The sequence below is a fragment of the Petromyzon marinus genome, chromosome 41 (assembly GCF_048934315.1).
Source record: "Petromyzon marinus isolate PM22_M1 ecotype Great Lakes invasive population chromosome 41, UKy_Petmar_22M1.pri1.0, whole genome shotgun sequence".
Lineage (NCBI taxonomy): Eukaryota > Metazoa > Chordata > Hyperoartia > Petromyzontiformes > Petromyzontidae > Petromyzon > Petromyzon marinus.
The window spans coordinates 10,396,360-10,420,779 of record NC_133707.1 but is presented as its reverse complement, the minus strand read 5'-3'; the positions used below and the strand labels follow the sequence as shown (position 1 = coordinate 10,420,779).

Genomic DNA, 24,420 nt, shown 5'->3' with positions numbered 1-24,420 from the left:
GACTTCTCCAAGACGGAGGTTCTTTGCAAACCAACTGGCTACCATGAGAGATTCGTTCATGAGGCCATTCACATATACAAGCACAGAGACAATTTCAACCGAGAAGATGGATTCAGGCTTAGTAACCACTGGAAAGATGTGTTAAATCATTTCTGTTCTTAATTAATTGTAATTTTACGATGACCTTCAGACCGCAGCTCTTTCGCCAGCATTGCCTCTTAATACCTCTCACACCACGGTTAATGGTATGGTTTACAACATGGAGTATACTAGGGCTTCGCAGCTGTCTCTCTCCCCCTCCTCTGTTCCGACCATGGACGAACTCGTCCGTCTGAACGGGGCCCGTAGCTATCCGTGGTACGGAAATTTGAGGGTAAGAATCCACCCATTTTTTCGCCATATAGCATTGTGATATATAACGACTTATGGTTGGTAGCTTAGCTGATTGGAGAATATAGAGTTTATTGATAACATGAAGGTAATTTATATTTTAGTTTTTATTGGTTCACTATATAGTACTGTGGATAGCTTAGATGTGTAGTCATTTCTGTGACCAGTCACTAGCAAATCACCCAGTTATTTCAATGCTAAATTCGCCTAGTTATTTCAATGCTAAATTCTCCTGTTTTGATTTGTACTAAGTGCCTCGGTGAATGTGTATGCTCTGACTTCAACGTAACTATTTCTGTAGCAGTTACAAGCGAATGCCTTAATTTAGCTATTTCAATGCTAAATTCTATGCTAATTCCTTTTAACAATGGGTGCCTCTGCGGATGTGTATGCTTTAACTTTTAACATAGCTATTTCTGTGACCAGTCACAAGCGAATCATTCAGCCTTTTCAATGCTAAATTTTATGCTAATTCCTTCGTCAAGGCTCTTTGTTCCTCTCACACAGCTTAAAAGCCGTGATCTGAACGTGGCTCTCTCACTCCAGCGCTGTCCTACCAGAGAGTCTCGCTCCCTTCACCTGATGAAGGCCGCTTGTGTTGTGGCCGAAACGTCGTGAGAATATTATTGTGTTATTTTATTTTATCAATTTATTATTTTATTCTCATTCTACGTGACTTTACCGAAAGAACCAAAGAAGATGAATCATTGCAGTCACGAAAGCTTTAAATCGAAATTTAAGTAGAACGTGTTATCTATATTTATTGAAAGTTGCGCATTTTTATGTGACGTCACATTTCTCAACCCCCCCCCCACCCTCGTCACACATCGTCACAAATGTCTGACCACCCCCCCCCCCCAGGTGCGTGACGTCATTTATGGACCGCTCTTGATTAGACACCAATGCGGAACTTATTGGTCACCCCGTGCCCCCTTTATAAATCTCAACGTTCATCCTATAAAGTCCCAATCGCAAGGGAGAAACACAAATAGGCAAAACTAATTTCGCCCGTATTGAATCGGCTGTGCGCCGTATGGACCTGCAAACGCAATTCCCCTTTGCAAGAAGAGTACGGGGTAAGCCGCATGGGTTTAGACAGCTGTGGGGTGAAGCTGACGCAGTCGTCCATGGAAGAGAACGCGGCAGATGGCGGCCTGCTGTAGAGGTGACGATGCCGCGAAAGCAATCAATCAAGTTTGATTTTAAGCTTTCGTGACTGCAGGAATTACTCTTTGGCTCTTTCGGTAAAGTCACGTAGAAAGAACATTTCATTATAAATTAGATTTATTTAATTTATTTTCTGTCCACGTGACTTTACCGAAAGAACCAAAGAGTAATCAATCAAGTATTTATTTCTACAGCGCTATTTCGTGCAAAAGATGCAATTCAAAGTGCTGTACAGATAAAATCAAAAATTGTTAAAATACTAAATCGCAAGAACAATAAATGCAAGTTCCATACAAAACTAAATTGCATTCTAATAAATTGCTATTGAATGCATATTAAAAAAATAACACTAACAAAAATTTCTTAATTAAAATCAAGTTTAAAAAGGTACTTTTTTTAGATTTAACTTAAAATTGCGTCATGATTGCGAAGCTAAAGGCTGTACAGAATAAAATGCAGACTCACCTGTCTGCATTTTATTCGTCTCTTTCGAACCAGAAATGAACACACGTGCGTGTCTGTGTTCGAGATTGGTGTCGTTTAAACATATGTCTATTCCCGTGTAATCGTGCTATGGGATCTTAGAATAAGAGACTTCGCGTTCCGGTATTCCTTATATGGGCAAAGCAACACCCAATTATTCTACATTTGAGCCTAAATCGTTAACATAATGTGTCATTCATCCAGTCGGCATCCTTAATAGAGCTTTTTGGGTTAGATCGCGTACGTATAAATGCATAAAGAAACACGTGTCGTTAAACCCGCCACCACCCGACACAGCCAACTGTGATCAGGTTTGTCACGTCAACAGAACGTGGCCAATTCGCCTGGGGAGTAAACCCACAGCGGCGGGCTGCACTCGTAACCAACGGGGCGCGTTCCGTGTGCGGGACGAAACCTTCCACGAGTTGGCTGTGGAGGGCGGTGGAGGGGGTTTCACGACACGTGCCTATTTAGGGGCCCTCCATAAATGACGTCACGCACCTAGGGGGGGAGGGGGGGTCAGACATTTGTGACAATGTGTGACGAGGGGGGGGGGGGTTGAAAAATGTGACGTCACATCAAAATGCGCAACTTTAAATAAATATAGACAACACGTTCTTCTTATATTCTTGGTTCTTTCGGTAATGTCACGTAGAAGGGAAACAATAAAATAATAAAAATATAAAACAATACAATTCTCACGACGTTTCGACTGCAACACAAGCAATCATCATCAGGTGTGAAACCCACAGCAAGAAAATTTGAAAAAAAGTGGCGTTTTTTTAACGCTATGCCCAACGGAGAGCGATTAGGCAGTTATTCAGATGGACGAGTCCATCTATATTCTTGGTTCTTTCGGTAAAGTCACGTAGAAGGGAAACAATAAAATAATAAAAATATAAAACAATAAAATTTTCAATTTTCTCAATTTTATTGTTTTATAAAATAATAAAAATATAAAACAATAAAATTCTCAATTTTCTCAATTTTATTGTTTTATATTTTTATTATTGTATTGTTTCCCTTCTACGTGACTTTACCCAAAGAACCAAGAATAAGAATCGCTACAGTCACGAAAGCTTTAAATCAAAAAGAGTCCATCTATGTTCGGAAAAGAGTAGGGGGGAGACGAAAATAATGGATGTGGTCTGAAAGCCACCGTAAGCGTGAACAATCAATTAAGACCGGAAATGGTTTATAAAATCCTTCCAATGATTGCTAAGCCAGGTGCGTGATAAACCATTTCGGGTCTTAATTGATTGTTCACGCTTATGGTAGCTTTCAGACCGCATCCATTATTTTCGTCTCCCCCCTCCTCTTTTCCGAACATAGATGGACTCGTCCGTCTGAACAAACTGCTAAATCGCTCTCCGTGGTGCTAACGTTAAAAAAACGCCACGTTTTTTCAAATTTTCTTGCTGTGTTTTTCACACCTGATGATGATTGCTTGTGTTGCAGTCGAAACGTCGTGAGAATTTTGTTTTATATTTTTATTATTTTATTGTTTCCCTTCTACGTGACTTTACCGAAAGAACCAAGAATATGAATCCCTGCAGTCACGAAAGCTTTAAATCACGTTCTACTTAATTAAATAGACTTTTTAATAAATGTTTTCTCCTACAACATCAGAGTGCAGCGCCACATTAAATACGCATTACAATGACAATAGTTTAAAGCGATTTCAAGCGTGTTTTTTTTTTCAAAATGGAAATGTTTTTTGGGGGCGGGGGGCAGAGCTTTGTGACGTCATATTTGAGGGGGGTTTGACTTTTTGTGACGCCGTGTGACGAGGGGGGGGGGTAAAAATCGTCCAAAATCGCGTGACGTCATTTATGGACGGCCCCTTACGCGATCTAGCCCCCCCTCTATAATGTATAACATTGCTCGCGAAAGCCCTGCTGCCGCTACTAACAACGACGACTCCCCACCCGAGGTTCATCGTTTGCGCCTTGCAAAAAGCCGCGCTTGGGCACCAACAAACCACGAAGTGGGATGACGCGAACCTCAACCGAGAGGCGTGGCCTCTCTCATAGGAGGCGGGGCCTCTTTCAGAGGGGGCGGGGCCTCTCTCAGAGGGGGCGGGGCCTCTCTCAGAAGGGGACAGGGCCTCTCTCCGGGAAGGGGGCAAGGGCGGACCGGAGGGGTGGCGTCCACAATGCACCGCTGCGCGTGACGTCATAACCCGTGCTCGGCCCCTTCTTCCGGTCTTTTCGCGCGAGGTCGCCATTGAGGCAGTGGAGAGAGCGCTGAGCGCTCACGCAGCAATCCGCATCCATCCGCGCGCTCCGAGCCGCCACCGCGCTTCATCATGACGGAGCAGATGACCCTGCGCGGGACCCTCAAGGGCCACAACGGCTGGGTCACGCAAATCGCCACAACCCCGCAGTTCCCCGACATGATCCTGTCCGCGTCGCGAGGTGAGAGAGAGAGAGGGAAGGTGCGGCCATGGCCGCCGCTGCTCTCGTTATGCCTCCGCGCTGCTCATCGTTTAAATCCGCCTCGAACAACGCTGTTGCGTTACTTGCGCAAGGCGTCCGAGCTAGTTTTTTAAAATAATAGAAAAAAAATTGTCCGGCTGTGAAGCTTTTAGATTATTCTTGAGCGTGCCGTTAAGCCTGGGCCTGACCCAAGTTTGGAGTGCGCGGGGCCAGGGTGAGGAGGTGGCGCGTGGTGGTGGGTGAGCGTGGTGGTGGTGGTGGGTGGGTGAGCGTGGTGGTGGTGGTGGGTGGGTGAGCGTGGTGGTGGTGGTGGGTGAGCGTGGTGGTGGTGGGTGAGCGTGGTGGTGGTGGTGGGTGAGCGTGGTGGTGGTGGTGGGTGAGCGTGGTGGTGGTGGTGGGTGAGCGTGGTGGTGGTGGTGGGTGAGCGTGGTGGTGGTGGTGGGTGAGCGTGGTGGTGGTGGTGGGTGAGCGTGGTGGGTGAGAGTGGTGGCGATGCCCGAGTGGTGGTGATTTGGGTGAATTGTTGGCAGTGGGTCTCGCTGGGCTTCCCACCCGCGTTAATGAAAGACATTGAATTGATGTTTGAACCCTGAGATGTCCCAAGCGTGTAACATGTAAAACACCGGCAGTGGCTTTTTAAAGCTTTCGTTTAGCAACGCATTACATTACGCAACTTACGCAAGCGAATTCCAATTCCGAAGAAGTACCGTAGATGCATGGCAGACTTGCACCTAACCCATCATCCCAGCTTGACCGAGTCTTAGTGCCTAATCTTAGTCGCCTTAAACACCGAAGCCCTCAATGTAAACTAACCACTGTATATGAACACTAAAACAACGAGTGGCGTTCCTTCATATTCCTTCAACTTGTGGGCGAGGCCGAGGGGGACGTCTGTGATGAAATATCTGCGAGGCCTTGTTGGCTAGGCGCTGTGCCCCGTGGTCACTCCCGACATTGAGGGCCCGGTTTCATGGCTGCCGCATTTGGCGTACAACCAGACCCCCAAGTGCCGTATTGAAACCAGTCCAGCCGGCTTCCATCAACAGGTAACTCCGTCAAACGTGTACCACTGAAGCACAAACCTGCCCTCCCCAACGTTCACCAACAATCCCCGCACACACACACCTGTTGAACGTTGCAGACAAGACGCTGATCATGTGGAAGCTGACCAGAGACGAGACCAACTACGGCATCCCACAGCGATCTCTGCACGGCCATGGGCATTTTGTGAGCGACGTGGTCATTTCCTCCGACGGCCAGTTCGCCCTCTCGGGCTCGTGGGATGGCACCCTTCGCCTCTGGGACCTCACCACGTGAGTTGTAGCGCCCAAAGTCTCATTCACGAGCGGGTGCGCGACATTCAGTGTTTTTGGTTGGTGCCACCCGCGTGCACTTTTATTTTGGGTGCAATTTTTGTTGACAAAATCTCTCCTGAGCGCGCACGTGCTGTTGACTTCTCACTTTTTTGAATATTAATTGCTGTTAACGCAACTAGCAATTTTTATTTGATAGTTGCATTTGAAGTGTGTGCGTTATTCAGCTACGTTAGCATTGTTCGATAAACGTGAACTTGTGTTTTTTGGGGAGTTGGTGCTGGTGGTAACGTTGTGCTCTGATGGCGCAGGGGCACGACCACACGCCGTTTCGTGGGCCACACCAAAGACGTGCTGAGCGTGGCGTTCTCCGCTGACAACCGTCAGATTGTGTCCGGCTCGCGTGACAAGACCATTAAGCTGTGGAACACCTTGGGTGTCTGCAAGTACACCATCCAGGTCTGTTGTTGCGTGCCCGGCATGTTGCTGGTTCATGCTGCTGATTGTTAAGATTACTTTTAAGTTTCAGAATCAACTTTTAAAATCCCATTTTGTCATCCAATTTATTGGAAGATTTCAGAATACAGCACTGAATAATGATATTGTAATCATTGGACTTTTTATTCAGAAATGCCTTGTTCCTTTTTAGCTTATGTGCTGTTGTATTGTGTCCGTGAGAGAACTGTCATCTTTTCAAAGTGGGGGGTGCATTTCTGTCCCGGTATAATAACTGTTATGCTTGACCAATTATCTTGCTATTGTTTCAATCCAAAACTGGCAAAGTCCATAAACTTGTGTATATTTTGCATATAATTGGTATAAATTGTAAATTAAATGTATTCTCTCATTCCCAGAATTATAATCTATGGTTCGTTACATGCCTGTTACGTGCACATCATTTAAGTGGGAATGGCACTGCATTTGCAACATTCAGTTCGCGGACAAGCGAACTCTGTGCATTCCTGCTTCAATTCAAGGAGTGTATATCGTGTCAAATGCAGTACTCGTATTGAGACTAGTAGTTCTACGATTGCATTTAAATTTTAAAAGTTTAAGTAACATGTGGTGGGAGGTTGTAAGTGGACAGGAGCCTGAAATAAATCGTTCATCGTTTACAGCAGCGCATTTGACTGTTTTCACAGGAGGATGGCCACACCGAGTGGGTGTCGTGTGTGCGCTTCTCTCCCAACAATAACAATCCCATCATTGTCTCTTGTGGCTGGGACAAGCTGGTCAAGGTATGTCATTCATAATCTTCAGAACCTGTATCTCCTTTAGCCATGACCGGATAAACGTTCCCCCAATTTTGCTGGCATCTGTCGCATGATACCACACACTACCTAGCTTCTGAACACGAGCCGATCTTGTCGCGCCCATCTCTGGTTGTTTTCTCAGCCTCTATCCCTCGCCCTTCTTGCCCTCTCCCAACATGTCCCGCCCCAAGCCTTTGCTTTGATGGTCCTTGAGTTTATAATTTGCATTTGCTCTCAGATTCATGTGTTCCTCTTTCTGTCAATGTAATTCCAGGCGAGGTGTGTTTCCACTCTTCTGGTGTGCTCTTATCAACTCTTTTTCCATTTGTATTGCCTAAAACCATGTTTCTGAGCCATAATTCATAGGTGATATTGTTACAGATTAAAAGTTTTCTTCTTTAGGCACATTGATATCTCTTATCAGAATCTTTATACTAGAGGAAGCTGATGAGCTATACAAATCTTTCACAGATGTCCAGATTATCAAGTTTATCCAAAATCACTCCAACCTGTTGTCTCACTTAATCATTTTAATCTGGTTCACATTCAAAAATAGTCCCTTCAATGTTTTGTTTAAGCTATCTATTTTGAGCCCAACTATTATTTTATTCAGCTTAAATTATGTAAAATTTTAGATGGTTTCTGCCGGTACCTTTGCTCAAATGGTATCTCCTTACCAGTTATTCTGTCCAGTCATCCAAGAATATTTGCTTTGAGGCTAGTGGGATTGCGATGTTTCTTTGCAGTTCTGTTTCCCTTTTTAAATACAGGAATGATTGTTGCATCAGTCCATGATTGGAAGTATTACATTTATATGTAAACATTCACTAAATAGGTTCAAACATTTGCCTCTGCTTGTTTTGATGTTCAGTTGTCCCACCTTTTTCAAGCTTTCATTTTTTTATACCGAGGGTCACTGTGTCGAAGTTTTTTGATAAATTGTTAACTCTCTTGTTACGGAGTTGTATATTAGTTTTGTAAATCCAAAAAGTCCAAGTTGAGCTGCATTTTACACGTACTTTTATACGCCATCATGTCATAGTTAACAGTTGTGTGTTTTGTGCTTTATGATCTGAATGAAGGTGTGGAATTTGACCAACTGCAAGCTAAAGACCAACCACATTGGTCACACGGGCTACTTGAATACAGTGACCGTGTCTCCTGATGGTTCCCTGTGTGCATCTGGTGGGAAGGTATAGTAGATGCTGGCATTAACACCCATTTGTGCTTCACCCAAATTTTGTGACGACATTCACCCACGCACCAAGCATGCCAATAGAAACCACCACACAAACACAACTTCAGAGGCACATCGGAATATATAACCATGATATTTTATTGACAAAAACCATTTGCTTATCTTAAGAACTTCCTATCAAATGTAAATTGTGTGTGTTCCTGTAGGATGGGCAAGCCATGCTGTGGGACCTGAATGAGGGCAAGCATCTCTATACACTAGATGGAGGTGACACCATCAATGCGCTCTGCTTCTCACCAAACCGCTACTGGCTGTGTGCAGCCACGGGGCCCAGCATCAAGATCTGGGTAAAATGCGAGCTTCTGCACTCTCCTCTCTCGCTTTCATTAAGACCTTGTCATAGATTGAGAGACACCCAATGATTATTCCCAATCACTACCCATCTGACCTCTTTTGGAGGAAGGATTAAAAGTCCTGCAATTATGAGGGTGATCTTAATAAGTTGAGTGTGCATAACATATATTTTTTGTGATGTGAGAATGCAAGATATTGTATTTGAAATAAAACTAAAATGCACCTAAAATGCCGTGCATAGCGATGCCCATCAGTTCACGCTCAAAACTTTGTTGGTTTATTTAAAGTTAAAGGTTGAGACTGACCATCAATATTCTTTATCCCTAAAGCTGGGAGAGACAGCAAGTTACCATTGTGTGAACCCGATGTCTGCTTTGTGTGTGATGGTGTTTATTGATTTGCTGGTCCTAACTCTGTGGCTCTGCAGGATCTTGAAGGCAAAGTGATTGTGGATGAGCTGAGGCAAGAAGTAATCAGCACAAGCAGCAAGGCTGAGCCTCCCCAGTGCATTTCCCTGGCCTGGTCTGCTGATGGACAGGTAAACGCACTGCATTCCGGCCACTCTTTTTACATTGGGTCTTGTTATACGCACAGTATGGACTACATTTGTGCAAAAACTAATTTTTTTAACCCTTGTAGAATATTTATATATGCATCGGTCACACCACGATCATCTATATCGTACTACTATTTATGGAGAGCTGTTTGTCATTCCGCTTGCATCTCAAGAACCATAATTAGTATGAGGACCATCAGATTATACAAAATCCTCTTTCCAAACTGTACATTTGCTTTTTCATGGGTTATGGTTTGGCTGGAAGAGTGGGCCAAACATCGACCATAGTTATTGGTTTGTCTACTCGACATCTGATTGTAGATGGCTGTATCACAACATTTACTAACTTGTTCTACTTGTGGATTGGAAGTTTTCCATAATTCTCGTTTTAAGGTAATTCAAACCAAAAGTAGTACAAGGCTTTGAATGGCCACAGTATTCACCATTGGCCCAGCTTTACAGACTGCTCAACCGATCTTCCATTGAAACGTCATACAGTGAGACACCCAATGATTATTCCCAATCACTACCCATCTGACCTCTTGATTGAGGAAGGATGACAAGTCCTGCAAATATGAGGGTGATCTTAACTGAAGCAACTGTGTAACTTGTGTGCATAAGTTCTGAATTCACTGCAGCCTTTCGAGGCGTGATTAGACATTGCACAAAAGTTAAAATTGTGTTGTATTTTTATGTTTTCAGACTCTTTTTGCTGGTTACACTGACAACTTCATCCGAGTTTGGCAGGTGACCATTGGCACTCGCTAAGACCTGTCAAAGGGATGTGCTGTGACATGGGTGCAAGCGCACGATGTGGCTCACAAGTGTGATACTATCACATGGCATTGGCCGTTGTCATCATCATTGGTGTGCTTGCACTTGCTTTTTCAGTGCTCAATAAACAATTGAAAACATTTGTTACCTGTCCCTTTGTTTTAACTCGCTATGTGCAATGTCCATGGTGCTTCAAAATCTCAAATCTAGTCCTCTATACCAGCAGCTTATTCAACCAACTCGGAATAAATGTGTTTTGGTGGTGACCCTGAACTATTAAGAGTTTCCAGCCACCCCCCATCCCATGCCTCTGTGGTGGTAGAACAGCCAAGTCTCCACCTCCCAAGAAGCAAGATCAACGGTGCCGTAAAGCCTCGTGCAGCAGGGAGCACGTTGGTGGTGGTGGCGACTGTGCCACGTGGCCTTTAGTCCGGCACACTGGAGGCGAGGGTTGGGTCGATCACACACTGCGAAAATTACTTGCGGTGGGCGTTGAGGTCCCATACCATGGCTTGGCCAGCAGAAGGCAGTGCTGTACAGCTAGTGGACTAATCTATTTCCATCTTCAGGGATAGTGTTGCCCCCTCGCACGCGTTTCACTGGAACCTTCAATTCGTGACCACAACACCCTGGCTGCCCGTTCTTTCACAAATTTCTCCTTCCATCCGCCGCAACAACGGGAACACTCCGGATATTTGCGGGACTTAGCGGAGTGTTACAGGGCCTTGACATCACTCGTCATCGCTTGAAGTCACGCGAGCCCTTTTTGGAGCCATGCGCTTAACCTTCAACAATGTGCGTTCGAACCCCGATGGAGCTTGGAGAGCTGAATGGAGCAAAAATTAACTCGCAAATGCCTTGTAAAACACCTAACGCAGATGATTGCTGGTTTTGATCTTCCCTGAAGATCATTGTCCACGCTGAACTGCATCAGTACAAACCATGGCAAATGCGGATACCTCGTGGACACATGGATTTTTTTTAACTCGGCAGTGTGTGAATGGTCATCCAGAACAGACCAACAAAGATACAATCCCCGATCCACAAATACAAAGTGGACGTTGCAGTGATGCACTCTGCTGTGCTGACACTATCTGGTTTGACCACCTGAATGTGAAATTCTAGTTGCTCTGCATCTACATTCGCCATATGAAGGAAGCCGCACCGTTCTCTGAAGTCCCATTACAGAGGCTTTAAAAGAACGAGACCGGATGGAGGCGAGACCTACCCACTTACCTACGAACTCACTCCCTGATTCGCTATCTTACTTGCCTACCTACTCAATTACCTGCTTTACCTAACCTCTCACCCTGTCTCAGTGTCTGCAAAATGAATGAATCAACACAGACGTTCCCGGCAGATGAAGGGGGTCTGCGGTGGGTCTGGGAAGCTTTGGGGGGGGGGGGGGAGTGGTCTGGAATATGTCCGGGCGGAGGGGGGGCGGTGAGTTTTGGGGGGTTTGGTTGTCTCAAACTTGTTTTAGACCTTGTTGCTAGCCTCAAGAGTCGATTCCAATTCTTGTTTTAACGTATAATTTGAAACAAGTGGTACAAGGCTGTGGGTGGCCACATTTTGAAGCATTGGCCCAGCTTTAGAGACTGCTCGTCCGAGCTTGCTTCCATTGAAACGTCATACAGTGAGACACCCAATGATTATTCCCAATCACTATCAATCTGACCTCTTGATAAGAGGAAGGATGACAAGTCCTGCAAATATGAGGGTGATCTTAACTGATGCAACTGTATAACTGGTGTGCATAACAATCCTGGATTTACTGCAGCATTTCGAGGTGTGATTCAGACACAGCACAAAAGGGGTCACTGAAATATGTGTTAGATGTTTAAAAGTAAAAATAATTTATTTGTATCTTTTCAACCGATTTTGGCAGGTGCCCATGTCCACTCACCGAGACCTATCAAAGCGATGTGCTGCGACATGGGTGCAAGCACACGATGCGGCTCTTGAGTGTGAGACTATCACACGGCATTGGTCATTGTCATCATTGGTGTGCTTGCAATAAACAATTGAAAACATTTGTTACCTTCTGTCTCTTGTTGAGCTCGCTATGTGCAGTGTCCATGGTGCTTCAAAATCTCAAAACTAGTTCGCAATACAGCTTATTCAACGAACTCTGAATAAATGTGTTGTCAGCCACCCCCCCATCCCATGCCTCTAGTGGTAGAGCAGCGAAGTCGCCAGCTCCCAAGAAGCAAGACGGAACAGTGCCGTAAAGTCTCGCAGCAGCAGCACGCTCTTGTGGTGGTGTCGGCGGCTTTGCACGTGGACGAGGGTTTGATGGATCACAATATCTTGCCGTGGGCGCTCAGGTCCCGTACCATGGTTTGCCAGAAGAAGGCAGTATTGTACAGCTCGTGGACTCATCTATTTCCATCTTCAGGGAGAGCGTTGCCCCCTCTCGCACACATTTTTGCGGTCCGGGGTGTGTCTTTGTATTTCAAACTTTTTTTTGTTAAACCATGTTGCTTTCATTCGTCTCAAATCCATTGCAGGGAGTTCCAGTTGCAAATAGAGGAGTCTCAGTTCAACTTCCAACGCTGTCAGAATCTGAATATTTCTACCTGGAGGAATCTGATGAGCTATGATGCTGTTTTTATTACAGATGTCCAATATGGGCAGGTCAGCAACAAACAAAAAAAACCGACAAGAGTAGAAAATAGAGATCAAAGGTAAGCAAGAAAGTCACTAGAAATAAAAAAAGTGTCATATATATAGTCCGATTTTTCAACACTGCTTGGGCAAAGCAGCAAAACAATCCCAGACCACACCAAGACAACACACTGCCTCTATAAAATCTCACATACAATTTAATTATTGGTCTACAATTCAGGATCTAAGTTAAAAATCACATGGGCAAATGTGGCTGTATCCAGCAACTTATCTGCATCGGGATGTTTTTAAAAATGAAGATTTATGATGGGGGCCGTACATAAATGACGTCACGCACCTAGGGGGGGTGAGTCAGACGTGTGACGAGGGGGGGGGGTTTGAGAAATGTGACGTCACATCAAAATGCGCAACTTTAAATACAGAAATGTTTTAACAACACTAATTGTTATAACAACACTCCTACAACATCAGAGTGCAGCGCCACATTAAATACGCACTACAATGACAATAGTTTAAAGCGATTTGAAGCATGTTCTATTTGGGGGGGGGGCAGAGCATTGTGACGTCATATTTGAGGGGGGGGGGGTCTGACTTTTTGTGACGCCGTGTGACGAGGGGGGGGGTCAAAATCGTCCAAAATCGCGTGACGTCATTTATGGACGGCCCCATGGAATTGGGACTCCCAAAATGGAATTGGGGTTCCTGAAATGGAATTGGGACTCCTATAACCCCAGCTAGGGTAGGGTTAGCGGTTTTGGATAAGGGGTTAGGGCTATAGGGTTGTGAATACAGGATATATGCACGAAAGGTTCTACAGGAGTTGTAAATGTTGTGGGTTTACTCTCCAACACACCCGTGTGCTGTACTAGTAACAAATTGGCACGTTTTATTTACGTGACAAACCTTACTAGTTGGCTGTGTCGGGTGGTGGCGAGTTTAACGACACATTTATATGTACGCGACCTCACCCAAAAACCTCATTCATATTGGTCACGAAAGGCCTACGATATGTTACACCGAGGTTCGACTGAAGTCTCGTGATGCCCTCTGGTGGACAAACGCCTAACTACAGCTGCTGTGTGACAACTGAGCAGACAGCCCTCCACACAAACAATGCACGAGTGGGTCTACTCATTCCCATCAGCCGCACAACCTTCTGAAGGGTACATCCCCATCAGCAGCATTGATTCAACACAAGCAACACCCTGGACAGCAACACTCTGGGTCTCATTGTCAGTACAGGCTTTGCTTGAAACAACACTGGTATCTCGATTTAAAGCTTTCGTGACTGCAATGATTCATCTTCTTTGGTTCTTTCGGTAAAGTCACGTAGAATGAGAATAAAATAATAAATTGATAAAATAACATAACACAATCATATTCTCAGGTCTTCACCTGATGAAGGCCGCTTGTGTTGTGGCCGAAACGTCGTGAGAATATTATTGTGTTATGTTATTTTATTTTATCAATTTATTATTTTATTCTCATTCTACGTGACTTTACCGAAAGAACCAAAGAAGATGAAATACTGGTATCACTGCAAGAATTGTGCACAGAAATTCTAGATATGAAGCTTTCGTGACTGCAAGGATCCATACTCTTTGGTTCTATTCGGTAAAGTCACGTAAAAGTATAAAGCGTCGTGATTTTTATTTTATTTTTTGTTTTATACTTTTACGTGACTTTACCGAATAGAACAAAAGAGTATGTGTACAGGAACTTTCTATGTTTTGGCTTTAGCCACCAGAAGCCAGCCCCTCCTCCTTTATGCTGCCTTGGGGCAGGCAGAAATGCATTTCTGGCGCAGTTCGGTCATGTTTAGAGACAACAGGAAAATCACGTGGATCAGAAGGTGCAAGGAAAGAGATCAAGTGGATGGCAGAATGCGTGGTGGGTGATGTGGTGCGATCGGAGCGTGGTGGCCCGAGGAGCGTCAAGAGAGACGGCGCAGGACGGGCGGCGTGGAGAAGGTTGGCAAGGAGAGCGGAGAACACCCCACGTGAGCAGGACAGACGCGTGGAAGAAGGAGGAGTGTGTACATGACTCAACAGCACACAGCGCTGCACAGCCTCGCTTAAACCAACGCTGATGAACTGCCAGATATTGTCAGATGTGGGCTCGAGTTCAGCATAGAACTCGATAACGCGATGGCCCTCTCGCGGAGGGATATATAGCTGCAGATGATTGGGTGGTGAAGATGCGTTGACAGCGGCGCATGAACAGAGCAAAACAACATCTCAACATATTCGTCAATGACGCTGTGGCCTTAAAAGAACAACGCGTGCAGGCGATGTTTCGGACAGTGGCCTTTCTGTACAAATCAGCGGTTTGTCACTTCACCAGCGGGGACTGCCATATACTTCAATGTTAAAGGCTCACAGACACTTCAATGTTAAAGGTTCCCATAGACTTCAATGTTAAAGGCTCCCAGACACTTCAATGTTAAATTATCCTGTAGACTTCAATGTTAAAGGCTCCCAGAGACCTCAATGTTAAATTCTCCCGAAGACTTCAATGTTAAAGGTTCATTTAGACTCCAATGTTACATCCTCCCATAGACGTAATGTTAAAGGCTCCCATAGACTTAATGTTAAAGGCTCCCATAGACTTAATGTTAAGGCTCCCATAGACTTAATGTTAAAGGCTCCCATAGACTTAATGTTAAAGGCTCCCATAGACTTAATGTTAAAGGCTCCCATAGACTTCAATGTTAAAGGCTCCCATAGACTTCAATGTTAAAGGCTCCCATAGACTTCAATGTTAAAGGGTCCCACAGGCTTCAATGTTAAAGAGCCTTTGAAATGACTGATTTCTCGATAGTTTCTCCATTTTATAAATATATAAAAACCTATATACGGTATATATTTCAAAAATTACATTAATAAATAACACTGCGGCCTCAAAATAAATAAAACTTAGGCGACGTTTCGATGCAATGACCCTTCATAGCACATGAAGTAAATTTTCCATGTGCACCACTTCTAACGCAGCATTTACCAAATACAGGTAGTCCCCTACTTACGATGTGGTCGTAACGTATCTCCATCGTAAGTCGGGGACTACCTGTAATGTGTTCCCTTTCGTTTGAGAGTGGTATCTACCGTATCAATGTATTCGAGTGTGGCTTTAATTGAGGTCGCTTCAAAGTAGTCTAGCCAAGGTGGGTGGCACTGTGGTTGGCACACTGACTCACAGTCCCTTAGATCCAAGCTAGGATGGGAGTCAAACTATTCATCTCATCCATCCGGGGACATTTGAATGAGGACCGCTGCGTGGGAAGTTGCTCTACGCAAACAATGAGCCCTGACCATGGAAATGTGGAGTTTCCACCACTGGCTCAGGGGCGCATATGTACATGAGTGAAGCTCTTCTGTTCGTCCGCGTGAGCTAAGGACTTCACGACTCGATGGCCTTCACGATAGCAATTGCCACTTGGATGTTCGAGTCTTGCCCATACGCTTGCTTATTAAACACATGGCCAAATTTCGCCAGTGGTCTATCCACTGGTGGATGAAGGCCTCCATCCGTCCTTTCTATCCCTCACTGGAATGCGATGCCATGACCATCTCGCTCCTGCCCACGAGCTGATCTTCATCGTTCCAGCTCTGTGATGGTCATACCCCTCTGGCGTTTTCTCACCCTTAGCTCGCACTCCATCACCAGGCCCATCCATCGGCCATCAACTCTTCTTGTCACGTGCCCTGCACAAGCCCACTAACTTCCCTCAATGTTGTAGCTCATTTGTGTGTTATTCTCTGACCCACGTGTGCCTCTCTCGGACTCATATGTAATTCCCAGCATGCACCTTGTCCGTCTGCATACTTTTCAGCTTTTGTTATATTTTGGTTGGTAGTGTTCACGATTCCGATCCATAGTTCATTTAGCAAGAAATATGCACGGATTGAAAACTTTTCTATTCAGGCGGATTGGTATTTATCTTTTCAAATTAATGTTTTCAAATACACTCTAATCTGCACTTGCTCGCCTCTTTATTTAATTATTAGGATCCCGGACTGCCTTCAAGAATTGCCCGAAATAAATAAATAATACTGTGTTTAGCAATTAGTTTATTCTCTTCGGCAAACTTCTCTTACACGATTTTATTTTCTCATATTTATCTGTCGTCTAACTTTCTTGAGTTTTTAAATAATGTCGATTGGTTGTTATAATGACTGTGACATCGGCAAATCTGAGACGGTTAATACTTTACCCCATTTATGTTTATACAGCTTGTGATTATTTTAGTTCATGTTTATAAAAACCGAGGACTTAATAATATATATACAACTTATAAAAGCAATTTATAATGCTGGAAAGGGCACATATACAATACATTAATAATGCGTAAAAAAATCACCGTGTGACGTTTGCACTTTAGAGATCATAAATCCAAACAGCTGAGAAGGGCGAGCCCACCCTGCGCGTCTGTAAGTGGGATGGTGGCCACTGGTCAAGAACAGGGATGGAGTGGCATCCAAAGGAATGGAACCACCCTGCGAGGCCACCAATTGTAGGTAGGGTGAACTTCGTTCGCACCGTACTTAGCCAACCGTGCTAATCAGGAAGAGATGGAGCAATGCAGTCAGCTGGCGTGCAGGCGCTCGATTGTTCCATTACAAAAACATTCTCAGTCAGTCAACCCACGGCACCTGGGTCCTGCCAGCGGGCCTTCGACACTTCACGTGGCCTCAAAGTGCACCTAGCCTAGCACAAGAGTCGTGGTGACGTCACCGCCACTTAGTGGTGAACGGCGGTTGTTGTTGTTGCTGCTGTTGTCACGGAGCAACGAGAGAGATGGAGACGGTTTGCGGAGACCTACATCTAGCAGGGAATGTCACGTGGTTGATGATTATTAAATACGTTCTGTAAGAGCAATTGTTATCAGGAACCCTTCGAACTGAAGGATCCATAATAGAGGTTTTTTGGGTTAGATCGCGTAAATATATAAATGTGTCGTTAAAACCCGCCACCACCCGACAAAGCCAACTAGTAAGGGTTGTCGCGTAAACAGAACGTGGCCAATTCATCACTAGTACAGCACTAACCGCTGTGTTGGAGAGCCGAGGGTACTCAGATTGTAAATGTCGGTCGCGAAAGCCTATGTGTTTACAAACTGAAGGATGTATGCAGATGTGGTAGTAACGTTAGGGCAGAAGTAAAAACTAATGTACGAAACTTTTTTTCTCCAAATTAAGTAAAATGTGAACACGTTCCGCAGATAAGGTGAGGAGGAAGAGGCGGAGGTGGTGTCAGCATTACTTTTCACGTTACCTCTTCACATATGAACTCACATGTAAAAAAAAAAATCCGAACAGAAATTTGAAAAAGTGTGCATCCTTTCTCAATGCTGGATGAAGATTTCCTATTCCAAGTCGGTTCTTTGAGAGTTACAAACTGGGACCTTTTTGCCAAGGTCCCATGTTGTAGCTGCTCACCCCGAGCTGTCAATGCCCTGAGAGTGGCATTGTCCTCGTCCTGTTCGCCTTTTGGCGTTCTCTGGTCTGACACTGGTGAGACTGGGCCCTAAAGAAGGCTGTCTGGTGTAGAACAATCAGTTTCAAAGACAATGTTGTTTTTATCAGATCATGTTTATTTGCATGTTCACCACAAGTACGTGTGGTTAAATACACGATTCCTTGCAGAAGGTATCCATTTGGTGTTTGAACATCTTAACATCTGTTTTTTTTCCAGACAGGGTAAAACCGTTTCTAATTATTTTTTCCATTATTTGAGAGTTGTTGGACCCAACTTCACCGCACTGGTTCGTGTGGATCGGTGAACGGTTTGGGGGAGGGCTAGAGAGGGGAGCAGTACTGGTTCAGATTTCACGAACCGCTGGTTCATAACGCAGTGCGCTAACCACTGCACCACCACTGTGCGCGCCTGTGTATGGGGGGGGGTGTAGCCAGCATCCCGGGGGATCTTTGTATCTGTGGTGTAGTATGTTACCAATACAAAAATAAAGACCCCCCCGTATAGCCTTAACAGACTGTTGGGGCAAGTGCTGTTAACGAGCACCTATGAAGGCCGGAACGGTACACGAGGGGGTGGGTGGCCAGCACCATGCCTGACCGCCTTTGTCTCCCCAGTGGCGATGTTTTTACACACCGCACATGTACTCGTTTGAGGCTGAGTGGACCTAGGAGAGGCCCGGCACCGATTCAGATAATCGCCACTGGTGTTGGCCGTGAGCGGGAATCGAACTCGGGTGGCCGGGTTCGTAGTTCAGCGTAGCGCGCTAACCGCCACACTACCGCTCCCCACTCTCAGTAGAGCACCACAACACACCTGTTTAGCACATTTTACTTTTGCATTTCTCTACAATAGCAGTATAGTCAGCGGACCTTTACATCATCGCACCTTGTGCTGGACGTTGCCGCTATTAAGCGGAGGAAACAGCAGCTTCCTTGATATGAAATGCCGTTCATGTTGTTCATTAGAGAGCCTCGGGGGCAGGAACGTTAAACCAGTGGTCTCTAATCCGCCCACTGGTTGTAGACTACTTTGTTCAACTTTTGTGTTCACGCATTGGCCAATTGGAACTTAATGAGACCCGTCTGTCAGTTGATCAACATAAACGTGGAAGAAATGTGCGTGCCTGTGTGCAAGCGTCCTATTACTACAGAAATTACGCCAAGTGTTGACAAATTGGGGTCCCAATGCAGCCAGAGTGACCATGCGAACATTGTCAACGTTGTTTGGTTGACCTCTGACGTTTGAGGAATTAAAATAAAATCGTTTTACACGAACACCCGAAGCTAATCAATTTAAAAGGATTACCGCTAAGCCCTTTAACAGACGTGCATGTGTGCCGAGAGGCACTTTACATTGACTTGTATGACTGACCAATGAAAGCCAATGAATGATTATCAAGAAGATAAACATGACCCCCCCCCCTGTTCTTTTGTATCTGCTGCCCCCCCCTCTCTCTTTCCCCTTTCTGTCTTGACGTCTTTGCGGCGTCTTTCCGCCGCACGCTGAGATGTAGTAGTGCTTGTAATTCACATTCAGTTTCAGCGCCTTTGCCAATCCGCTGTTGGATGAATGCCTCCCCATGCCTGTATTAGTCATTGGGATTGTTTGACCATACTTCACCACTCCGGTCGGTGGTGCGGCTGGGTGAAGCGGGTGGGGCACGGGAACGGTTCAGATGCCACTCGCCACTGACGTTAGTGAGTGACTGGGGATCGAACTTGGGTAGTGTGCTAACCATTGCGCCACTACTCCACCCCTGTCAGCTACAATCGAGTGCAATATCAATGCAGACGTCTTGATCCTCGTCACTTCTTGCTGCACGACGCATTGTCGAGTTAGCCAGACGTGACATCACAGTGCCTGTGCCTGACATCCATCAAGGGCAATATTATTGACGACTGTTTGCCCAGGTGGTGCCGTGCTGTTGGTTAGTGCGCTCGACTCGATGTGGGAAGGATATAGGTTCAGCTCCCAAATCACGTGTCACCCCCGGCCACCATCCCTCTGGTACGTATAAAATCAGTCCCCTTCTTCGTGGGATAGAGGTTGTCTCATGCAGAGAGAATGGCCCCTTCCAGACGAACGTGACATTTCGACCACTGGCTCAGAGCTGCCGACTGCCCGTGCGTGTTTAAGCAGCACATTGATGAGAGTTAATTTTCGAGCTTTTTGACGAAAGTTTTCCCACGAAGTTTTCATCGCCTGCAGTGGGGGCGAAATCACCAAAGCGATGCATTTGGGCCATTCCGTCAAGTCTTGAATCTGTCCCTTGAGCTTTTAAAGTGGGCAATTTTGCCACCATCCCCTATGGGCGGCAAGCAAGCCATACCCGCTGCGCTAACCTTGACCACTCTTGAGAAAATATCACAGTAGTTTAAATTTAAAAAAAAGCTCTCGACTCTTTTTTCCCGAGTCACGTGGCCCCAGTGAATTGCGAAAGGTCGCAACTCCAGTCCAATTGACGAGCCAGCAGCAGAGGTCCCGCGTGGCGGCCAAAGAAAATAGCACAACATTTTCCAGCTGCTTCAAGCAAAGCCTATCTAATTTTTCCCACCGGGGTTCAGGAGCCGCAATCAACGTCTTGGGCTGCATGCGGTTAGCCGAATGTTTATGCGCTGATGTATTTTATGCCCCGGGTTTTCACCACGAGGGCCTGACGCTACATTTCCCTGCCGCCATGTCCGCAATAACAGTTCGTGTATTTGTGTTGTTTTGTCTTGGTGATTGTTATTTTTATATTGTCTTACCCATTCGCATCAGTGCTGATAATTCACCAAGGGCCCGTTTCGCCGCTGGAGCCATGAACCTGGGATTAATGTGGACGCCTGAAGCGTGCGGTGTGTCAGCCCGGAATTCACTCAGTGGGGACACGTATCTCACTGTTAAAATACTGTGACCTGTAATGATCATTTAAGCCATCTGTGTGTGGTTTATATTTCATTTAATGGTGAGTGGTGCTGCGGGTTAGAGACAGGGCTTAAATTTTCCCTGAATATTTTTACGGGTCACTGGCTGGTAGATTAAAGTAGGCCAGGACGTAGCATGAGCCTTCTACGCCACAGTCATGCTGAGAAGTATACTGGATGTGATGTGCCGGGTACGGCAATATTTTCCAGGTAGCCAATCGGGACAGAGCCGGATAAGATAAACCCCTATCTAGAGAGTTCGACTCACAATATTAAGTTGGGGTACAAGAATGCATTGATTCATTGGTCAATATAAATTCTCATGCTCACGATGCATGCAAGAATATGCACCTGTAATAATTACTTTTAATTCGTATATGATGTAAGTAATATGTTCACTCGACGCCTACTACCATCAGAGACTGCTATATCATCAACCACTATGCCAAAATAATTAATTTCCTGAATCAAATCACAACCCCCAAATCGTGACCATCGAATCCCAAGGATGGTGGTGGAATAGTCGCATACCTCATCTTAAGCTTACAAGTTTAAACCTTGTTAATTAATAAACCGTAATCTTAACTTACCATACATCTGGAGTTGATTAAACTACTGTAGTGCCATTTAGTGGGAAGTAAACAGCAGTTGCCCTTCGGGTAGACTGAGGCATTTCATAAAAAAATTGAATTACCACCACTTAGTCATAGGGCTGCGTAGAGAAACGAGTTCTGACCGTCCTTATAATACATGGGTAGAAGTTTTGACTTTAACCTAATACCATGTACAGTGGCTGTAAACAATTACTTGGCTCGTGAAAATGGGAATCACGCTCCCAGAAGTGGAGAGGCTTGCCAAAGACAGACCCAGTTGGAAGTTGGCCTTGAGTTGGCCGGGCTGACCTGCCGTGTCACCAAGGCATTGAGCAGATGTTGGCTGAAGATGATGTCTCGGTGGTGGTATTGCACTTGTGCTGCTGCTGCTGATGATGTTGGTTTAGATTGCTCGTGGTGGAATTGGAGATTATGATAAACTGGTTTACTATTTTTATTTGACCAGGTAAGCACCACTGAGCTATATCGCTATTTTTCAGAAGCGACCTGGCTATTACAAATGATAGCTCAATTAAGTGGTTTATCGCGTGGAAATTTAGAGCAGCCAAATACTCTAAACACACGTTTTTAAATGTGGAGGGAAACCCCAGAGGACCCGGAGAAAAATTCCACGGGACCACGGGGAGAAAGATATGCAAACTCCAAATATACAGCAGGCATCGATCGGGGTTGGGATCAAACCCACGACCTCCTGTATACCACGCGAGGTAGTTAACATCTCCTAGCCACTGCGGCATCCCTACGATGGTGGCGTTCATGTTTTGACGATGGTGATGGTGGTTGTGGTACTGTTGTTAGTGATGATCATTTTTACTTTGGTTGTTCAGCCAGGAAAACCTCACCGAGTCTCAAAACAGTTTTTCAAGACTTTTTCCCTGCCAAGTTTTCACAATATGTTGCTGCTGTTTGTAATCCCAATTGAATAATATTCAGGTAATGTTTCAGCATGGGGATGTTTAGCCGCTACCAGTAACATCAATAGTTTTATTTTGTGTTTATCTATGGGAGGAAACCGGAGAACCCAGAGGAAGTCCATGTAAAATAGGGGAAAGCGTACAAATTATATACAGGAAGGTCATGCTGATGATGATGATGGTGACGTGTAGGTCTGTTGTTGCTGATGGCGATCTATGCACATCTAATGATGTTGCTGATAGTAGAATTGGAGATCATACTGATGATGACTGATAATGATGGCGATGATGTGCAATAAATTCAGAACCTTCATAGCTTAGTCGCTGAACTTTTCAAACATCCTGTGCACAAATTATTTAATGACGTAGATCCGAGTCCATTTTCTTTGAGCAAAAATAAACACGTCGCTCCACTTCTGATTGCTATTTTATGCTCCATTTACGGCCACACGAGTTTGCAATTTTAAAATAAAAAAGGGGGCCATAATATTACGGTGCAATGTTTTCCCTGCATAGTGTTGACTTGGCGACGTTGCCTTTGAGAATTCTGAAAAGAAAGAGAGCGGAACGTTTTCCTGTCCGGAAAAAACGCCAACACGTACATTTTTTTGTTTGCACCTGTGCAGTAAACGTTGGCGCTCGATTATGAACCGGAATGATCACATTTGTGTCTCAGTCTGGATTATTTTACAGCTGGCCTATCCAATTATTTAAGCAATCAATTACTCAACTTGAATTACTGTATTGATTAAGTAATCGATCCATCGAATAGCCCGAACGTTTTTGGAGAGAGAAAAAAAACAGTTTCACCTCTGCCCCTGTGTGTGCTGCTGGACGGGAGGTGTAGGGCTATTCTTTGGTGACGTCATCGGGATAATCAACATGCGTCACCCTTGGGCGTGGCTCGTAGTGGGGTTTCCCACCTTCAGGGGATTGAGAAATGTTGATGATGGCCAACACATTCAGAGAGTAATCGACCGCAAAAAAACTAGTCGATTACACTTTCAGTAAATTTTTCGGCTTTCATAGACCTATCGTCCCAGCTATAGCTACATTAGCCTCAGGTGCAAACGGTCAATCCTACGATTGACCGGATTGGTGCATTCGTCTGAATCAGACATTATCAATGGATTCTTAACAAAAACAATCCTAAAGCCGCCTGCAGAAGTTGCATTGCAAGCAAGCAAACGAAGATCCCCCAGGATAGCCTCAACAGACTGCTGGGGCAAGTGCTGCTAGCGAGTACCGATGAAGGACGGCACGGCGGCACACGAGGGGTGGGTTGCGAGCACCACGCCCGACCGCCTTTGTCTCCCGAGTGGCGATGTTTTTTACACATCTCACGTGATACTCAATTTAGGCTGAGTCGACCTTGGGGAGGCCCAGGACCGGTTCAGGTCAATCGTCACTGGGGGTTGTTGGCCGTGAGCGAGAAACGAACTCGGGTCGCTTGCTCGTAGCGCAGCGTAGCGCTCTCCACTGCAAACGCGTGCACACTCACATACACTCACACACAGAGACACACACAGACACTTAAAGATCCCCCGTATAGCCTTGACAGACTGTTGGGGCAAGTGCTGTTAGCGAGCACCTAACACACACACAGACACACAGACAGACTCACACACAGACACTCACACACACACACAGATACACTCACACACAGACACTCACACACACAGACACACACACAGACACACACACACAGACACACACACAGCCACACACACAGCCACACACACACAGACACACACACAGACACACACATAGACACACTCACACAGACACACACACACAGACACACACACACAGACACACACACAGACACACACAGACACACACACAGACACACACACAGACACACACATAGACACACTCACACAGACACACACACACAGACACACTCATACACACAGAGACACACACAGAGACACACACAGACACACACTCACACACA

General features: G+C 45.3%; 1 protein-coding gene across 1 annotated transcript; it reads left to right on the top strand.

Moving 5' to 3' along the window:
* The first annotated feature begins 4,225 nt into the window (after positions 1–4,225).
* On the top strand, positions 4,226–10,068 carry RACK1 (receptor for activated C kinase 1). Its single transcript, XM_032969058.2, has 8 exons — positions 4,226–4,457; positions 5,620–5,791; positions 6,103–6,250; positions 6,934–7,029; positions 8,127–8,237; positions 8,449–8,589; positions 9,024–9,134; positions 9,855–10,068. Exons 1-8 carry the CDS (start codon positions 4,349–4,351, stop codon positions 9,918–9,920), a joined length of 954 nt encoding a protein of 317 aa, XP_032824949.1. The 5' UTR covers positions 4,226–4,348; the 3' UTR covers positions 9,921–10,068.
* The last annotated feature ends 14,352 nt before the right edge of the window (positions 10,069–24,420 follow it).

Coding starts and splice junctions, on each gene's coding strand:
- RACK1 (XM_032969058.2), top strand. CDS start 4,349: ATGACGGAGCAGATGACCCTGCGCGGGACCCTCAAGGGCCACAACGGC. Junction 4,458..5,619: donor GATCCTGTCCGCGTCGCGAG/GTGAGAGAGAGA, acceptor TGAACGTTGCAG/ACAAGACGCTGATCATGTGG. Junction 7,030..8,126: donor GCTGGGACAAGCTGGTCAAG/GTATGTCATTCA, acceptor ATCTGAATGAAG/GTGTGGAATTTGACCAACTG.